We start from the raw sequence: 20,941 nt of genomic DNA, 5'->3' as shown, positions 1-20,941 counted from the left end.
TCCAGCCAGAAAAAGAAATTCAACCGGTCCACTGAAATGTCTCTGTTGCATGAGGAAGTGTCCTTTCATCCAGCACAAAAAGGTATTTCACAGCTCAGCTGTATGTGCACATACTCAATTACGTCTCCTGTAGCTCTGAGCTTTATAATGAAAGAGCTCTGAATCGCAGCACAGGGAGATAAAGTGACCAGCGTAAGCTTCAAGATTTCCATCCTAATGTATTTATCTGTGTCTGCACCGAATATCAAAAGGCCTCAACACACCTCATGTGTTTCTCTTTCAAGGCACTGCATCACTTTGAAAGAGTTACAACCTGAAGTAATTCAGGCCTATTCCCTTGGAAAAGCCTCCCGGTGTGTCCTTGAACGCTGAGCCCGCAGTGTGAACAGCCATAAAGCTCTCATTTGTCATCTGGATTGTGTCTCAGCTCCCCCCCCCCTGAGCTTTTTGCCGGGACAGCGTGAGTACTGCTTTATCGCTTCATGTTTAGTGGATTTTAATAAGAAAAATAGAAGTGACGCGGCTTTCTTTTCATTCCTCAGCTATTTATGTTTCCGCTTCATCTCCCTGTTGTTAGAGCACAACGTTCCTCCCGCTTCAGCGGCTCCCCGCTCTAAAGTCGCTCCGGCAGGGTGACGTGACCTCATCTTGAATTCATAAAACCCGAGTCAGCAAGTTTTCGAAGATATTAGGAATCCTCTGCCCAGTCACTCCTCTCCGCGCCAGTTAATAGGGTCATATTGAGTTTGACAGATGCGAATGCGGGGAGGAGGAGGAGTCGTGTGATGGCACATTCAGCCGGAGCTCCAAATGAACGGGGACGCCAGCGCGTAATGGTTCTCATAGAAATGCTAAGTGACGCTTCTTTGCTGAACTTACTGATAGAAATGCTTCTGACAGAAGTACTGAGGGCTGCAGGAATCTGCTGAGGAGTCAAACGCGGCTCCAAACGAGGCACGCCGCCAAGAGCGCTCACCTTTTCAACTCTCCTTTGCAGATGTAGATGGAGCTGTGCTTTACATGCAATGTGAGCAGCGTTTAAAAAAAATGGGACTTGTCAAAACAATATCCATCTTACGGCAACAACCCCGCTGTATTTATGATGTAATGTTACGATGCTGCTCCCCACCGCCGGTTATAATAATCATATTTCCTTCTTTCTGATGACATTTCAATTCCTTCAGGGAACTTTTTCAGGCTCACATTACTTATCAAGCAAGGGAAAGTGAATTTAGGGAGGTACGCACGGTCAAACTGACTTGTTAAAGTGAATATTTCTGTGAGGATTGGAGCCAAACGGTGAATGAAATCTCATGAGCTTTCATTTTTAAAGGTGCCCTGTGGTGGATTTGAGAGGAGGTTTCATCCTGCTTAGGCCGATATGTGAGTGACGTAACATCGAACACGCTCCATCACTGCTGGGCGTGGTCAGAAGTGCAAAAATACTTTTTTTTTTTAATGCCATGACAGATTTATTGTATCCTACTTCTTGAACGAGGATTAGTCAGGACACCTACCTGCCGCCTCCCGTCTCCTCTCCTGTCAACTCAGAGCAGTCGGCCCTCTGTTGGGAGAGTCTGAAATCTAGGAGATTAAGGAAGCAGGAAGGGTTTCTACCTGCCAAAAAAAAAGAAGCTCATGAGACTATAAGAGTTCGGGGACGCTCCACTTCCTCGCGTGTCGGCTAAAGTTTTAATTTAAGTGTGGAACGCAATTTAAGTGCATGCATGCGTACGAGAAAAACTTCCAACAATGGCGCCGAGATTTCCTCCCACACATCCCAAACTTCTCTTCTAGTTGGGATTAAGGCGCCGTCAGCGTACAGTATCATGGGAGTCTCTGCGAACGGAAAGATTAGGTTGAGAAATATTACCTGGAAGGCTTATACCGCGCTATCTTTTTTTCACGTGGCGTGTGACTTCCCAGCGGCGCTCAACGCTCTTAGTGTTTGCTTGTGTGTGTGTGTGTGTGTGTGTGTGTGTGGCCTGACACTTCTGCTGGTTGTCTGGCTCCCTATGTGTGTGTGTGTGTGTGTGTGTGTGTGTGTGTGTGAGGAGAACGTAATCACCTGTCAGGCTACCACGTGACGAACTCAAGAGATGACTTTGGTAACTCACCACCCTCACGCCCACACACACACACCCACACACACACACACACACACACACACACACACACACCCACACACACACACACACACACGCACTAAAAGGCCAATATCGGCCCTCTCTGCATCTCTTCAAATGAGACTGTTTGATGTGCAGACTTCCTTTGAGCCCCCCTGGCAGACGCAGGAGAAGTTTGTTCCCCTTGTTAACAGAGGCTCTTGCAGCCAGGATCCAACAGGCGGCCCCGCTGCTTCTCTTCCTCCCGCCTTCTCGTGGGCGGGAGACGTCTGAGAATCGTTATCTGTCGACTTCAAATGAGCGCTGGAGAGGGGGCAGCTTTGTCAAGGAACACTGGGGCTCCTCCAGTGCCATTCAGAGTTGTTTTAATTCCTCCTTTGAGCGGGGCTTCGCGGTCTCTCTCTCGCACGTCGACTGTTTTAAGGAAGGGAGGCCGGATTTAGACGCAACACAGTTACCGTGTTGGAGTGATGGAGGGTCAGGAGTGACCTTGATGAAAATAGCACCCGCTGTCCTCTTGGAAAAATGAGCTCTGCCGACAAAAATGAAACATTAACAAAGTGAAACAGTCTCCTTTATCTTTGTTGGACCAGAATAATTTATAATTATTATAATTATAATGTCATCTTTCCTCCCCGTGGTGGTCAGTGTTACATTACAAAGTATTAATGCTCCCGCTTCTCATTTTGTATTTATTAATCCCTCACTCAGTTCTGCATTGGTGAAATGGACCCTTGACCAGTCAGTAGACGTGTTTGTTGCCTGATAACTTTGAAATAAATCAGTTTAAAGGTTATTTAGAACAAAAAAGTCAAACGATTCAACACTTTTTTGTCGCATTTTACATTTCTTCTAAACATGACGACTTCAAAGATTCAAAGATGATTCAGATCGTGTGTGGCAGCAGATAAACGGCCCTTTGTGAATACTAGTTAAAAGCTACATTATCCCTTCACAATGTACTGCTGTGTAGCAGGCTGTAGCTGCTGCGCTCTTGATGCTAAGCTAAGTAGCCGCTGGCTTTAGTGTCATATTTACTGCATGTTACTGTTGTTTGTATTGCCCAAATATCTAGCTTATTCATCGAGTGCATCCCTCAACTTGAGGCACTTTAAACACGGTTGAGAGCAGCTGGTGAACACTTAAAGAATGGCGACGTCTCACTCTCTTCTACCAGGACATGTTTATTTACAGCGGCAAATGACAGGAGTCACAAGTGTTCCACAGGTACGTACAGAGAGACATCAATAGTTCCCACCTCCTGCACAAAGCACACTCAGCAGGGACAGTCCAAGGGACGAGGGAGCATGGGGGGGACAAAGAGGACACACACTGTACACTGAGCTCAAGCACACCTGTTTTACCCCCGACAGAAAAAGGACAGAGGCATGGAGGAGGAGGAGGAGGAGACAGAGAGAACGAGAGGGGAGGAGGAAGAGGATAAGGAGGGCAGGGGGCGGGTATTTAAGACTCATATTCAAATACAAAAGAACATGTACAAATCGTATAGCCTCCAGGCACTGTGCTCCCATATTTACAGTCGTCGTAACAGGCAGCGGAGGACCATCCATTTGAGATATGCGGGTACAAGGGCTCACCGGGAGAAAACAAAAGCCAGTGCCGTGAGGTCTGAGATGAAAACCAATGAGATGGAATCGTGGTGGAGGGGGCGGCTGCAGGTGGGTCTTCGCAGAAGGGGAATTACTCGCTGTCCAGAGCTACACGATCCGTTTTTTCGGACGTTCACACTCGGCACGCGGTCGGATGAGACCCGCGGCGCTGCATCGAGAGACCGAGGCGTGGACTCAGTGTTACACTTCTTTTTCTTTTTTCTTTTTTAAAACAATCTAATATAAATAGATAATTAAGCTCGGCGAATAAATTATGACAAAATAAAACGTCAGAATAGCTCAACATCGAGTCTTTGATTTCAGGTGTTTTTTGAAAAGTGGGAGACTCTCATTGTGGAAAATCTGAATGGGCACACGCTCATAAGCAGATTGACTTACAGTACGTGCAGATACATTCAACAGACATACATGCAACCTGATGACGAGAATATTCACTCACTAATGCATGTATACACACACACACACACACACACACACACGCGCGCGCGCACGCACACACTCTGCATTGAAATCTGATTTCTGCAGCCCGTCGCTCCAGAGCTTCATCCTGACATCTAGGTAGTTACACACGTCTGTTACTGTCCAGCGGTGTCGGCTACAATCCACAATTCTAAGACTACATTTCCCAGAATGCACAGCACCACGATTTAAAAAAAGAAAGAAAGAAAGAACTCAATCTTCTGACACATTCTGTGGCGAGAAAGCTGCACGATCAAAATATGATTTGAAGGTCTTCACTGCTGCAGCGGCATTATGCCACGAGAGAGGGAGGGAGGGGGAGGACAAAAAAGAAGAGAAGGCACACTAATGCCGTAATTACCGTCTCCATTGAAACACTGTGAAATAGCCGTAGGGCCTGGATTTTCTTGGGGGGAAGCAAATGACTAGAAAAAGCAGTTTTACACCATCACTGAACTTTGGACTAAAACACAACAGAAGAAGAAAAGAACCCCCAAAAAAACAAACAACAAAACAACAAAAAAAAAAACAGCTTTTCATCTGAGGAGCGTTCACAAAAAAAGCCAAGCCTGTTGCATTTTGAAAAAAGACACATCCTTTAGGGTATATTTACATAAAAGCTCTGTAAAATATTCTTTTTTTTTCACCTATGTACAACACATGACAACATCAGAGAGAATAGCAATCAGACCAGGAAACAAAAAACAAAGGTTTTAAAAGCAGGGAAAAAAAAAATGCATCTGCGGATGAATAAAGAGATGGAATATTTAAAATATACATGACACACACGTTGACGTGTTTCTCGTCACCTTCACTCGGTTGGGCCTTGAGACATGACAGCACTCGTTTTTTTTTGTTACTCAACACGGAGGAATAAAACATAATCACGCACACGTTGTTGGAGAATGAGCGTCAATAATATTCAGAGTCGATATAAAAAGGCTTCGCTAACGATGACGTCGATGCACATGTGTGTGTGTGTGTGTATTATGCTGTTGTACGCTTCCTGCAACACAAACTATGATCCACAGTAGCCCTTCAGAAAGCATTATTCATCCAAATGTCAAATTCCTCTCCATATTTAATCAACAAATCCGGTTTGATACAAATTTTTCAGCGTGTTTTTCAGCCTCGCTGTAACCGGACACCCGGCCGTTAAAGGCGTCAAAGAGGCCGCTGCAGTGTAACACTCAAGGAAACGGGTTTAAATGCTCATGATGCATAATCCCTTTGTGTGAGGAGTCCAAGTGGGGCATCATTATTTAACTGCATGGAAGTCCTATGTGGGTTTGAAAACAATAATAATGCAGTAATGAAGCAAAGAAAATACAATCATTGATCAGCAAGAGCCTTCCACTGATGCCATGTTTGTTAAGAACATGATACATTTATCACTCAGGGCGTCTAAAAGGCTGACCCTTTCTCTCTATTTTCTCCCTATTATTTGTATTTACACATGCCTGTCACTGGGGCATTGTTATAAACAGATATGGTATTTTACTCCACTATTTTCCAGCGCAGTAGTTTCTCTGGGTTTTGGTCTCATGATCCGAATGTTCTTTTGAAAGGCGGGGCGACGCCCCCTTGTTTTTGTGTTTACGCTTTGCTGTCGTCGGGCTTTGTGTGGATGCTGTTGTCGCCGTGCACTTTGATTTCAATCGTATCCGGCTTGAGAGACTCTTTTCCATTTTCTTCCTTCAGCGGTAGCTTCCTGTGGCGGGGAAAGAAAAAAAAAAGAAGCAAAGAGACGGAGAGTTAATTGTGATTTGCAGCGCGTGTGCATCGCTGCTGGGTACAGAAACTTAAAGCACACGCACAGTTAATGTGAACAGGCACAGACTCGTGAGTGACCACCTCGAGGATGTTTTTGTATGAAGCAGGCACATACAATAAATGCTCGCTAAATAAGTACTGAATTACTGCCATGAGAGTGTGTGGGCTTAATGGGTTTTATCCACACGATGTGCAAGTCCTGCTTTAGAGCCCACCAGTAATCACCTTTGTAGACCTTTTGGTGCTCGAGTGAGTGCCCCCCTTCGGGATTAATAAAGAGGAATTTATTTGAAGTGAAAAGGCAGCAGGGATATTAAATATAAAAGCCTCGACAGGGTTTCACACAGACCTAAAGAAACACATTATTCATATTCATGCTCTACTTTGACCTGGATGGCTGGACACCACTTCTATACTATATATGTATATATGTATATATGTATATATATATATATATATATATATATATATATATATATATATATATATACACACATATATATACATACACACACAGAGAGAAAGAGAGAGACGCCGCTGTGCATGAAAAGTCACGACCAAACAACTTTGCAGCCACTTTGCTGGATTCTCAGGGCACCTTTAGTTAGCTCCCCGCTGTAGCCAGCTAGCGCTGCTGCTAGCTGCCTGCTAGCTCTATGCTAGCTCTCCGCGAGCTCTCCACTACCTTCCCGCTAGCTTCCCGACAACCACCGAAGGTAGCGGGACCAGCCCCGGCTCGACGCTGGCAGCAGCAGCAGCAGCGGGGAGCTAGCAGCAGCAGCAGCAGCGGGGAGCTAGCAGCAGCGCTAGCTAGCTACAGTGGGGACACCCACCGAAGGTAGGAGCGGCTTGTAACCCGACTTTTTCAGTAAAAGGGGATATTTCACATCATTCTGTGGCTCCAGACACAGTAACTTTACAACACGTGAACAAACACTTTCAGCTACTTCCGTATTGATGAGCTGGCTTTTGGTTACCTCCATCACTGCTTTTTGTGGATGAAAAAACCCACAACCTTTAATTAAAACTCTTAAACCTTCTTATGCAAAGTGTTCTTGCATCTTAAACCTAAACACACGTGAGACTCAGGCCTCATCGATCCCAAGTTTCCCCTCAGAGTCCCAGGAGTACTGATCCGACTCTCCAATATATAAGAGCTGCCGAGTGTGGTCTGGTGCGTGCGCTGTATTTAAAGCTTTATTTTACATATAAACACAAGTTTACAAGTTTACTCCTCAAATGGACAAAGTCTCTGGAGGTGGCAAATTAACATAGCCCGTCTTAAACCAGGGTAGTTTGAAAGACAAGGGCATTTATATTTATATATGCTATCAAGCTGCATTATGGGAGACGTAGGATCTGTTTGGAACTTGACCAACACCAGAGACTAAAAGTCTGGATCGCTCTGTATCAGCTGCTTCACTTAAAAGAAAAACGTTTTGTGAAATTGTCCCCTGACTTTCTGGAAGTGCAGCATTAAATCACCAGAGGACACCTTAATGGGAACATGTCGTTCAAAACTTATTTGGCAAACACATTTTGTAGAGCGGCTTTATTAGAAATGGGCTTCAACAGATCCTATATATGGATCTAAAACATGAGATTTGAGGCTTTTAGCGTGATTATTACCAGAGAACCTCAACATTTGATCAAAATGTCACTTGCAGAACGTCCCCGCTGGCTTCCCTTTGTCCCGGCTGCTCACTGTTCTCGACGCCGCTGCCTTCTGAGTGCTGCACTCTCATTTCTCCGCCTGCGTCGACCTGAATAACATCACCTCAGAGCTGGCACGTCTCCCATTTGCGTTTGATTCATTTTGAGCGGAAAAAAAAGAAGAGATAAAATATACATTGGTGTGTTATTAAGCGCGAGCCGTTTGATTGGCTGGCCGCCGCCGCCGCCGTCTCCGGCACGCGCGCTCCTCTCATCTAGTTTCCAGTAATTCAACGGGACGACATCACAGCTTTATCTTAACGATAATGTGGCTGCAAGATGAACATCTAACCGGGATGAATTTCCAATGATATGATGAATGAGAGCTTTTATCTGCATTCGGCACAAAAAACTAATCTATCCTACGTCAGTTAATACAAAGAGTGGGAATGGAATAATACGGTGGCATAATGTGACTTAAAAAGTGGCAATTTCCAGCATTTATTACAGCTTGGTATGAGGCATGTGCTTTGTTTTAATGCCTCACATTTACATTATAATTCTACCTCCACTCAAACTGTAATATGTAAAAAGGCCCATAATTAATTATTATTATTTTAAAAAGCTCTATAAATCCTTCTATGCCATTGATGTTTGAATGCTCTATCTACTTAGTTGTAATATTTCATGCATTTCAAATTATTTATCAGCAAAGAGTCAATTATATTTGCTGCAGCCGCTGAAACGAAGAAGCCGAAGAAAAGAAAAAACAAATAAAACCAACAAAGGACACGTTTGTAGTCAGAATATGAAACGTGGAAAGTTGTCTACCTTTTGTTGTTTCATTATGGAAATAAAGCCCCGAGCTGGAAATCCAGCTCAGGGACGTCTGGAGGCAATATGTCCAACAACAAAAGACATCGGCAACAATAAAACGTTGAAAGTGCCAAATGTGAAGATATTGAGATGCAGCTTCTGTCTTGCACATCAAAGCTCCAGCATCCGGTCTTCCACGGTGCATCTTTTGGGAAGAACTGGCTTCACCTCATTGATTAGCAGCCTCTATCTGAGGGCTGAGTTCACTGGGTTGTCCCGCCTCTTTGTCCCGGCTCCTGTTAATCATGCCGGACTTGTTCGTCACCTTGCAGGAAGAGGCATAAACCATCCGACCGTCGATGCCGCTTGACTCGAGGTTCTGCTCTATCTCCCTCTCTTGGCCATAAAACCCCAAAAATAATTTGCATTCTCAAGGTTTCTTGCGCTCTGACTGAGAGCGCACTCAACATTTTTTAACTGGGCAGCAGAAAATATGAGATCTAAAGTCTTTGGAAGTTTCGTGTATTGATCCATGAGTGGAATCAAAAACTTTGACTGTAGCGGCGTAAAATTGAACTTTAATTTAATTTTTTTGTCATGCACAGAATGTACATGGAGCTTTATTCTTTAATTCAAGCCTCAATGGTGTCAATGACTTTTACAATATTGGATATTTTTATGACATAAACAGTGAACAGTCCATTTTAAAAAGGCACAAACTCATCTCCAAACAGTCGCACTAGATGTGTAGCGACGCCAAAGGGGTTCCCCCCCTGAGATCATGAATGTACAACAGTAGCCATGCGTGATGCTGAACTGCCATAAGCCCAAATATTGCTGCTGGCCAGAGGGGGTTCCCCATCGGCCGATTGGTGGACGGTAAAGAACCAATTTCATGTCCCATTAGCTTCATGCAAACCCAGATTGGACGCAGGTTTCCTCAACATATGGGAAGGCCTCTCTCTGGAGTGTGGATGCCAAATCAAGGACGGCGCTAATGCATCCAGCCAACCAACATAGCAACACAGTTGGCCATTAAGAAAGTTGATGCACTGGGGAGGGAACCGCTGACGCATCGGGTCTGGAAGCAGCACACTCGCTACTTTGCTGCCCCTTCGTGAGATATTTTACAGAGGCGCTTCTCATCAGAAGTCGCGCTCAATACCGACCGCGGTAGATGTGATTCACGGTCCCTGTGCGTTCTTCACGCTCTGCTTTGTTGAGGCGAGTATCTGCACAGGCAGCTGTTCAAAACACACACATCCCCCCCACGCGTCGTTCACTCTATCTGCAATTATTGATCAAAGTTACACTTTGGGCGGATAGAGCGACGGAGAGTGACGTAATTCAACAATTGAATCGCGGGAGATTTTTTTTCTCGCTCATAATGAATACATGATACGCGTGGTGTTTGAAAGGGATCCCGCTCATCAGGAAGCCTCTTCCAACACATCTGTTGATTCAAAAACTAACGGGGGGACAAATATTCAGCGACTCATAGAGCGAGTCAACTGCACCGCTCTCATCCCGACCGACACAACAGAGACTTCTTTGGCTAATGAAACTCCACATTCAGACTATCGCCTGTGAAACACAACAATCAATACAACCCCCGCGGGTCCAGGTCATGTGTGATGTTCCTCAGGCAGTTTGTGCAACAGTTGCCTCTCTGCACAATCGCTCTGCCTCAGAAGTTCCATTAAAAATAGAGTTTGGGACACAAAGCAAACACACAAGGCCTCTTTTGATAACGCCGCAAGAGCGCCTTGGGCTGCGGAGATACGAGGGCGGGAATGCAGATGTGCGCCCGCACTCTGCGAGCGTATAAGTGACAGCAGAGCGACTCGCTCTTCCGCCCGCCGACGTTAATTATGAGCACGAGGCCGTCTATCGGCTCACTGCGATCTCTGCTTTTCCTGGAGTTACATGACGGGGTTTGTGGACATTAAATTACATGTTTTCATTAATTTTTCATCTGACACCGAGGATCTCAGAGTGAGCTGCTGTGCACACAGGAATCACAGACCTTGTTACCCGAGCAGGCGAAGAAACACGCATGATTGTGTGGGAAGAATATATAGAAATTCTCCTCCAAGGCCAAACACATATACAGTAAAAGTCGGGTTATAAGACGCTACTACCTTCGGTGGTTGTTCTCGCTAGCTCCTTGCTTCAGCCAGCTAGCGCTACTGCTATCTCACCGCTAGCTCCCCGACAACCAACTGAAGGTAGCGGGACCAGCCCCGGCTCGACGCCCGACAGTAGCAGCAGCAGAAGCGGGGAGCTAGCAGCACTGCTAACGGCGACAACCCCCGAAGGTAGTAGCTTCTTCTTCGCTTCTCCAGACAACCGGCTCCCCGTTTGCTCCAGAGGTAAGATGTGTGCCGCCAAAATCACACTTAATTAAATGTCAGACATCTATCTGAGCCTGCCACTCCAGAGTTTGAGATGAACGGTCTTGTTTCTTCCAAGAAAAAAGTTTGCATAATGAAGAGTCTCCGTCCGCTATAATGATGTGTCATTGTATTCATTCACAAGCATGATAAAGTGGGGGAAATGCTCTCCTTTGCATAATAAAATGCAGCTTCTGGACACTCACTGCGGTGTTCATGCCACATTATACAAAGCACGGGCCGAGCTAGCATCAGCTGTCACGCCAACAAACAAAAAAATATATATATGCAGATTTGTTTTGCAAAAATGTTTTTAAGTCCAGATTGTTTCCACACCGAGTTCCTCTCTTCACACCGTTAGTGGACAGACAGAGATCCAGCACTGTGTTCGCAACACAGATATCAGATTGCAACTCAAATGACGTATTTGTGTGCAGTGTTTGGCACTCTGAAATGTTATTTATTTCCTCATGTCTATCGCTGCAGGATACAGGAGCCGTGTCTACGATCCATCACCCTGCTCTGAATGAATGAGTCATCACTAGAGAGCGAAGACACTCCAAAGTCTGTCAGTGAGCCGCTCTTCTTCCTCTTCTCACCTTTGACGTCCCCCGTGAGCCCCAGAACATGTAAACTGTCATTTATGACACCGATGCGGCGTCACATCGTGTCAAAATATGTACTCGATTTGTTTTAGGTTCATGTTTGGGCCAGAATGTGGATTAAAAACGTACTTTGAAGCATTCAACATGGACTTATTCGTCGCCTGATAGTTGAACATCTGCAAACTCTTCACATAATTCTGTATTCAAGTCTAGACTGACGCAGGCCCTCAGGTGCTTGGGGTTAAAGGCCAGGATGGGATGGGATTTGCCACTGAGACTACCACCAGCAGGAGAATATGACGAAAGAAGCCCTGGAGACGGAGCGGATAAAAAGTGGGAGCAGAACCAGAAGTATAGACAAAGACTTGAAAGTAAAAAAGAAGATCCCTCCGCCACTTCTCGGTCTTAAAGCGTATCGAACAGCCGACATGGAGTCAGAGCGGCTGCACAGACCGCTGCTCTTTCTCATCCCACTGCCTTCACAGGAATTTACACCACTGCACCACTGCAAACACCTTTCAACTTTCTTTTTTTTCTTCGGAGGCAATTACAAAGCCCAGCGTGTCCCCGCTGATCTCTGCACAATTTGACAGATTCATAACAGAGAGACGACCTCACGTCCTCCATCAACTGTTCCGGCGCCACATCGGGAGGGAGACCGCCGGTGACCTCGTCGACCCAGAAAATCGACGCCTTAAAAGTTCTTCAGAGCCGCACCGTCGGATTCCCAGACCCCACGCCCCCCCCCCCCCCCCACACACACACCTCTCATCTACTTAACACACCAGCACAAACGGCCTCTAATCTGTGCCGCTTATCACCGCGCACGCTCGTGTCGATATCGTCGATATTGCTGCGCAGCGTTTTGCAACTTATTATCACGAGGCGTCTTCAGACGAGCGCCTTTGTCATCCTGCAAACTCAGGAGGAGGATCCGAGCTTTATATTATCTCATTACGCACACTTCATCTCAGGACTATTAAACTGAGCGGGTTGCGGCGTCACTTCACTCTCTCCACACTAGCTCAAAGAACAATTACATTTTTATACAACCACAGTCTCGGCCATCATTCATATAAGTCATGGAACCAATTGCTCTGCACGTCACGTCTCCACATCGCTGGAGAGGTTACACAAGTATATGCACGTTCTGAAAATGTGCATAGGGTCACCTGTAGTCCCTTACAGCACTGACTATCCATGCATCCCTCATTTAAAAACAACCAAACTATCCCTTTAAAGCCAGTTTGACTCAATACACCCGATGACGTCATGGGGCTCATGTCTAGATACTTTTATGTTCATATATTTATAACGGAGAACCTGAGTTACAATCTGCTGCCGAATGGTTTTAAAGACGAGGGTGAGGGTGTCAAAAAAGTGCATCAAAGGTAAATGTCGGATGCAGTGCTTCTGGTCTCATTTTATCTTTCATAGCGTTTGTAGCATCACTACCTTCGCCGGTCACGACAATTTCTTTTTGTTTTTGCACCCTTCTGCCTGCGATGTGTGTGGCGGTCAGCGCCGTGCTCCGTGCGCGAGTCGGCTTTGTTGTGACGCGGCCGTGCTAAAACCAGCAGCTCTAATATAGCCATAAAGCAGCCGCGGGAGCGCCGCGCCGCCTGTAAATGCCTGTGTGAGTTGCCGCTACAGCGCCCGCTCCAACATAAAGCTGAGGCACTATCGTGCTGTCTGGGCAGGCAGGCAGCCACTCTGCCCTCCAGCACTGAGAGCTTAGTGACTCAGCAAAAGTCAACCCCCCCACCCATTCCTCTTCCTCCTCCTCCTCCTCCTCCCCCTCTCTTCCCGTGTGCCCTCGCTCTGCATCCCAGACACTGGGCTGGCACACTGACAATGTTAACACCAAAATGGCACCGCCTGAGGCCAATGAATCAGACTCTGTGGGCTCTGGGTTTGCTTTGCATCATGCATTAAATAACGCAGACTAGACCTGAAACTCTATTGTGCTCTGAATTTCATGGGCGGTAGGTACGCTTTTAAATTGCTGCCTGATGAGAGGAGAACAAATAAAAGCTGGCCTTGGACATGCAAGTACTGCGAGACGTCTGTGGGTCACTTATAGACTACGACATGCATGATCTATATAGATACACAGAGATACAAACAGGAAGCATGGGAGCACATAGAGTTGAGTAAACGCATGCACGACATGAATGTACACACCAACGCATGCAAACGGGACTCTCCCACGGGGAACTCACTGCACAGACATGTATGAGACGCACTGATGTTAGTGAATAAGACATAATCGAAGACATACTGTGGTTGAAAAGGTGGTTGGGCGGCGGTTGTAGGTGTACCTACAGTAAATGGTACAAATAAGTCTCCTTTTCTCATTCACAGTGAATATGTTGAAGAGGATCCTCGGCTATTCAAAACGACTTGAAAGGTGCGGCTTAATCTGGCAGACTGGTTGAGAGCAGAGAAAATGAAAAACTAATACCAATCCCTGACACCATTTAAAGAGTAATACGTAAAAGTCCTCAACAAATTTTTTACAACTTCCTCCTAAATTGCAGAGAAATATGCAAGTTTTATTCTTTTTGTCTTCTGTCTGAATTGATGTCTTTGTCAAGATTTGTATCCATTTATTCAGGTCTTCCAGTTCACTGTTGCACAAAATGACACAGTAGAAACAGCAGTTTGCTTTGAGAAACGCCGGCAGCAGAGGACGCACGGGACATTTGATTGAAGCAGTTCAATATGAGAAGAAAGAACAAAAACACTCACAGGTAGGCGGCCTTGCCCTCCTCTATGTCCTTGCCCTTGCCGCTGGTGGAGCTCTTCTTGCTGCACAGCGTGCGCGTGATGCACATCAGCAGGCCGCAGTGACGCAGGAAGAAGCAGCTGACGTCCACCAGCACGAGGAGCAGCAGCAGCGCTCCCAGGCCGAGGCCCACCACCGTCCCCAGCCCCATGCCGCTGAACAGGGATTCTGCTAAGGCAGTGAAGCACACACGCAGACGCACAACACACAAAAAGAAGGGGGAAAACACTGTTAGCAAATGTGGTTCATATGCTACGCCGCACACAGAGGTCGTGGGGGTTTAGGAGGGGTGGGGGGGGTCATCACTGGAGCTGGGGGTCCTGAACCCCCCGCTAGCTGATGCTGAGCCTCCTCTCTAAAAGTTTCGCTGTTGCTACTTTCGAGGCCACTCGGAGGTCAATGAATTCCTCCGCAGCCAGTTGGACGGGTTCCAACATCGAGATAAGTCCTGATCCACAACGCCTGGACTCCCGGAAATCCTCGGTGGACCGTCTTGATTATTAGTGTGAATGCACCAAATCTTCTTTAAAAAAAAAAAAAAAAGAAGGATTTTCAGACTTTTTTTCATATGCATCCAATGGAGTAAAAGTTTGAAGACAAATAAATTAAAAGCGATCTGAAACCAGTGGAAAAGGCTTTACTTGGAGCTTTATTCGTATTAGCAGATCTTTTGAGCATTTTCTTGGCTTGCAACTACTGAAGAAAATACTTTTTCTTCTGCTTTGACCCTGGAGCCCCGCGTCTTACAAGCACCTCTGGTTTCCACAGGTGCAGAAGTCGCGTACGCTCTTCGTCTGTGTTTGCACTACACTTTTCAAACGCGGCCGGCGTCGGCATTACCACGCCGATGCCTCTTATTCCGTAGCTCGCGGCACTAAACACGTTCACGTGGGAAGCAAAGCAAAGTATTTTCAGCTGAAAGTTAAAAAGCGGTTCTCTCGGAGCGGTCAAAAGAAGAAGAAAAAAAACACGCTCGGTGGGGAACAAGCAGCGGGGCCCGCATTCAATTGAAAGTAATGAGAAAATGAAGGCAGCGCAGCACAGAGAGGCTCCCAGCGGACACGGCTGAATGGAGTTGTGCCCTTAAGTGATCCTGGGGTTGAGCAAACTGAGCATCCACCGTTGCATCGGTGCCGACAGCTGGAGGTCAGACTTTGCCAGGAGCAAACAGCGACGCGGGAGTGAGCGAGAATGAACTTTCCTACTTAAGGAGGCTCGTACGCCGGCGTTCAGGAGCCGGCGAGTTAAAAGGAGGATCAGACATTGATATGAAAGTGCGAGCAGCCGGAGAGACGGAGGGGCGGTGAAGTCTCGCACCGCCATGTTAAAAAAAAGACCCCGAATGTGTTGCGGGGCAGTGAGCTGAATACAGAAGATGTTTTTTTTCACACATTCCCAAACATATTCGAGCCTGAAAAGTGATGTGATTTACTTCAATTCATCAAGACTTCTCTGTCTTTTGTGTCATGAGAGGAAAGAAACAAAGTCTCGGTAACGCAGGATGAGTTATTGATATCTCGACGGTCACTGTGAGGGCGAAGCGTTCCCTGAATGCACTTCCTCTGAAATAGAAGAGTTAGAAATGTGTGCAGGAGGTGAGATATCCTGACTTTTAGCCACTAAAAGCTCCAAGAACGTTGGGTCTTTTCATTTAACTGAATCTGTAAGAAATGTCTGTGTCTTTCCTGCAGTTTATGTCTTAAAAAAGCACATTTTATTAGATTTTACAGGCTGATCTTCAGGCGCAGAATCAGTGGAGTGCCTCTTTAAGAAGATAATCTACACACATTTGGACTGTGAACAGGTATTCAGGTGTTTTCTGTTGTTTAAGTCGACCGATCCAGCACGTTAGACTTGAAATAAAACGCCGGCCTCGCTAAATCCTCAAATTAAAACTCACATTCTTCACGCCGGATGCACCGAGCCACGACAGCACACTTCCAAAAGACTCGGCTGCTCGGCGTTGGAAGCTGTCGCCGCGTGTCAGAAACCCAAATGGGTCCCGTGTCAGCGACTTTGTTCTCGACTTAGAGCCGAGACCGCAGACTGGCAGCGAGTCAAAGCACCGGGAGACAAACAGAGCGAGGGAACCTCGTGGCAAAAAGGAACTCTAATTAAAACACTTTGCGTTTTTTTTCTTCTTCGTGGTTACGGGATTTGAACAACTCGCGGGGCCGGATCAATATTTTCCCAAAACCGCCGCGGGCTAGTTCTGTATCTCACCTCTTGGAAGTTTATCTGAGTTAATTTGGCGGCTGAAGCCGTGGATTCAGAGGCGGTAAACAACACCTCTCCATCTCCCCCCGAAGCAGTCACACACTCCAGCTGACAAAGAGAATACTAATCCGGTCCCCTCGTCTTCATCAGAGGGCTGCGGTGCCCTGCAGCCTTCATATCGCTGTTTACATTTCCACATCTCAGAGCGCCTGGGATGATATCAGACGCAATTATTGTATTCTATACAAAAACAACGTAAAAAGCTGTGATACAAAAGGTATTGGTGCGCGCATGAAAAGTGAAAATCTTTATTGAAAAGTGGAAGAAACGTCCGACGTATTAAGGAGGGCCCGGATGAAGATTGTTTTTATTAAAGTGTCAAAACTCTGAACGAGTGAAATCCATAACATTTCATCCGATAAGGAGCGTCGCTCCAGAGGGCTGAGCGGCTGCTGGACAGTTTGAGGCTGCAGCGATGCGCTAAACGCCCGTTAGCCGCTCCGCCGCGCGGCGCCCGCGTGTGGAAATCATTTAAAGAAGAGCCGACCGATGGTGCAACACACACACAACACAAAGGGTGGTCACCTCTGCTGTTCATATCGACGTTACAGACATGGGCCAGGATCTGGGGGCTGATGGGAAATGGTGTTTATTAAAGAAAATTTCATAAATAGTGATATAAGACCTTTTTTTTTTTAACTTTAACTCCATTTAAAGTCCGCGTACATCCCTGTACAGACACATTATTTAGAAGAATCAGGCAGGAGCAGCATTTCTTAATAATGAATATGAATAAAAAGGAGCCTCTGTTTCTGAAGTCGAAGAATTCAAAGTTGCCCTTCAGGGGTCCACGCTGTCTTCATGACTTTGTGGGTGGATGTAGTGCTTGTAAAGGCGAAAGGAATTTAACGTATTTAGAGTAAATGCTCCAATATTGTTTGGCCTCCCTTCGGTGTTAAAGCCTGAGATTATATTTTGAAAAAAAAGATTCCTCCTCAGATCTCTGTACGAGGACTTAAGGCACGACAAGCGGCTTAACTTTTAAATTTAATAAACAGGGATGAAACAAGAGTGATGCCGCGAGTCAAACTGTATTTTAAATGAAGAGCCAAGGTGCCTTCCAACAACCGGCCCCGTTCAGGGAGCGAGGGGCCCACGAGAGAATGAACTCATGCAGAAAAAGGACGGATCCAAACAATATAGTCGTGATCGTGTCCTGTATTTACTCCTGTGGCCACAAATGTCCGCGGGTCATTTGAATTGAAAGTGTAAAGAGAAGGAATGAGGTCATCCGCTGCTCTCGGCTCGCCCTGAACGATCACCTGCACTCGGCCTTCCTCCTGTGATGACCCACAGATCACACGATGAACCGCCAGCAGCCGTTTGGGGGCCGAAGCTTTCCTTTTTCCTGATATATATATATATATATATATATATATATATATATATATATATATATATATATATATATATATATATATATATATATATATATATATATAAGCATGCAACATTCAGACAATCTGGCATAAAATATTGAACCGAAGGACAGTTTTTTGACTGAAACTCCTTCCTAACAGGCCAAGTCTTTATTTTATTGTGATTTTTGTTGCAGATTTTGTTTCTTTAGGTCCTAATCTTTTCAAAAAGGTGTCTTATTGACGCTCCAGGAGGCTTTTTTGGGGAATCTGGCTCATATCATGCTGAATGTTCATAGTTATGATCAAAATATCTTTTAAAAATGGTTTTTTTTCCCAAGACTTTGCTGAACAAATAAAATAAACAAAAGTATTGGAATCAATTTCGGGTTCCTGCAACAAGTCAAACACAGCGAAAAAGGAGGTCTGGAGACAAAATTGGTTCCACAGTTTGACGGGTTAATTCAAAGGCGTAGTAAGAAAGTAAAAACAAGTGTACTTTCATTTTCTCACACTACATACACACTACATAGTCTCTCATTCCACCTTGTCAAAGTCTTGTTTTGCTGTAATTAAAATGAGATTTTTTCTGGAGTTTCACTGCTCTCGTCGCAGCTGTCCAGTTTTGCAAACAATATGCTCAATTGCAATTATTTCTGCACGGCAGCGCAGCCTTAGTTACTTTTCCCTCAGTTTATTATGTCATTATTAGTCCAATTGGAAATATTTAATTGCCATTTACAGCACCATAACCGTGGTTATTGTTTTAGTTGCTATTGCCTGAGGGCGCCGTTGGATGCTACCTGCTGTCGTGTTAAAAAGGGAGGAGGCCGACCGCCTCCCCGTGAAGGCGTTGACTCAGGAAGAATTCAAAGAGCCTTCAGGGGCGACGGCACAATATTGGACTCAATTCATCTGGTATGTTGGGGCCAAAATAAGGTGCATCGTGTTTCTCCTGAACTTTCAGTGTGATGAAGGAGCTTAATATTGTTGGAAAGAGGCCGTGTTTACCTGTCATGCATCTCCTTAGAAGACAAGCAGAAGGGATCTACTCTCTCTTTTACCCCGACGCCTCTTGGAAACACACAATTTCTTGACTTTTCCCCAAACTCTCCAACTCTGTGGCCATCCATTCTTATTTCGCCGCTCTATTAACCCTTTTACCGACTTCTTCTGATTACTCGTTGATATATCGGCCCATTAGCGGTTTTACCCAATTGCTAGCACACCGAAGCCATTCATACACATCTGCCTTTGACAATGCAAACTCATTAGGCCTGAGCGGTGATGGATCTGAGAGGAGGCGACCGCGATTGATGACGAGCCAACGGCCGCTCATTGATTGGGGAAGGCGGGCGGGGGCTAATCTGTCGCGGGGACAAACATAATCATTGGCTGATTCTTTGCTTCGGAGCGTTGAAGGGAAAGTTTGTTTCCTGAGCGGGCGCTCGGAGAGTCGAACATAATCATTAAATCCGAGCTGGTTTTGAAGGAGAGTCCTTCCTGGTGTCCGTTTCCCCCCCCGAAGGAAAGCCTTGATGTGACTCGAGAGCACTCGAGAGCAGATGCAAAAACTGAAATGACTCTCAGCGAACATACACACGCTTAACAATCAACCGCAAAAAGACTTCAAAGAGATGCGGACCCCTCTTTTGTAATTGCAGAGGTTACAACTTATTCCAGGAGCGTCTCCACCTCCATCTCTGGAGTTGGACTTTGAGTTTAGAGCCTCAGATGTAAATACAGGAAGAGCACTTGAATAAAAAAGTGAGCCGCAGAGCAACTTGACCCTGAATAAAACTATAAAAACACACCCGAAAAGTGACTCGAGCCCAAAAGAGGATATTAGAAAGAAACTTTCCGTTCTTTCGATTCATAATGTAGAGAAGAGAAGAGCCGGCAGCACAGAGACGCCCTTTAATAAAGGTATTAGTGTTATTTGAATGTGTTTTTCATTGTTTTACTTTGTCCTTCAGGCTGTGCTTTCGGTGGGGTAATATCCAAAAAGTACACGCTCAACGAGGTCTCTGCAGACTCTTTCCCAAAGTAACTACTTCCTGCACAGTTAGTGACACTCATCTCAGCTTCCTGCTTGAAGCAGAGTTATAATATTTACTTTTGTGCACCACGCTTATATTTAGTTTGACTTGTGTTGTGGCATGATGAGCAAAAACACTTACAGACAGCCAAACACTGAGAAGAGCACCCAGTAGATATCAACACATTATAAGTATGTTTTAATACATTTTACACATTAGTGTCATTGAAGGTGAACAAATAAAACCAAAACACCTCTAAAACAATATATATATATATATATATATATATATATATATATATATATATATATATATATATATATATATATATATATATATAGTTTTAGAGGGATCAGTGACAGAAAAACGGTGTTTTTGTATATTAATGCTGCTCATAATGTGCACGAGTCACGAGACGACGAGGATAGAGTCAAAAACAAACGACTGAACTGCAGTACGGGAGCGTGCCATCGCGCCGCCTCTGTCTCTGCTGCGCGTCTTGCTTATGATCAAATATTTACATAGCTGAGGACGACGCTATCTGCTGTTCAATACGCTCCCTCGGAAACGCTGGAATCCTTTGTTCGATGAATAAATGAGTGAGCAAACATGTAAACATCCCCGGCGCTCTTGTAGCGCATTGTGGCAGCACCGTAGACTTTACCCTAAGTTATAGGAGACGTGTTTACTCTACACGTGTTATTAAAACGATGACATCCCCGATGACATCCCCCTCGTGGCTGACAGTTCATATTTTCTGCTTTAATCTGACAATGTGGATGATTTTTTTTGTTTCTGGCGCTCCAGATTGTGAACAACAACTGTTTGCTGGACTCGGTAAACACCATTTAACTGCTTTATTGTAGCGCTAACCTCCACATATAGTCTCCTCTCCTTATGAATATCAGATATTTGAACGACACGCACACGACCGTACAAGGTCGCGGGTAATTTATTCCGCTGCGGGAAAATCCATGCAAGGTGTTCAGTGTCATCATAATAAAATCAAAAGGTTGCACCGTC

General features: G+C 45.4%; 1 protein-coding gene across 3 annotated transcripts in view; it reads right to left on the bottom strand.

Moving 5' to 3' along the window:
- Window positions 1–3,305: 3,305 nt before the first annotated feature.
- Window positions 3,306–20,941, bottom strand: part of LOC137793995 (neural cell adhesion molecule 2-like) — a 208,539-nt gene continuing 190,903 nt past the window's right edge. Inside the window, exons 16-18 of one of the 3 annotated variants that reach the window (XM_068590505.1) lie at window positions 14,208–14,415; window positions 13,738–13,777; window positions 3,306–5,927 (exon numbers count right to left, since the gene is read on the bottom strand). In XM_068590505.1, the coding sequence (XP_068446606.1) occupies window positions 5,871–5,927; window positions 13,738–13,777; window positions 14,208–14,415 (305 nt within the window). In that variant the 3' untranslated portion in view covers window positions 3,306–5,870. The remainder of the gene's footprint in view (window positions 5,928–13,737; window positions 13,778–14,207; window positions 14,416–20,941) is intronic. The other 2 variants (XM_068590503.1, XM_068590504.1) reach the window with 2 other exon arrangements.

The sequence above is a fragment of the Clinocottus analis genome, unplaced genomic scaffold (assembly GCF_023055335.1).
Source record: "Clinocottus analis isolate CAN_PGR_092001 unplaced genomic scaffold, fCliAna1.0.p SCAF_24, whole genome shotgun sequence".
Classification (NCBI taxonomy): Eukaryota; Metazoa; Chordata; class Actinopteri; order Perciformes; family Cottidae; genus Clinocottus; species Clinocottus analis.
This window is presented reverse-complemented; position numbering and strand designations above follow the sequence as displayed.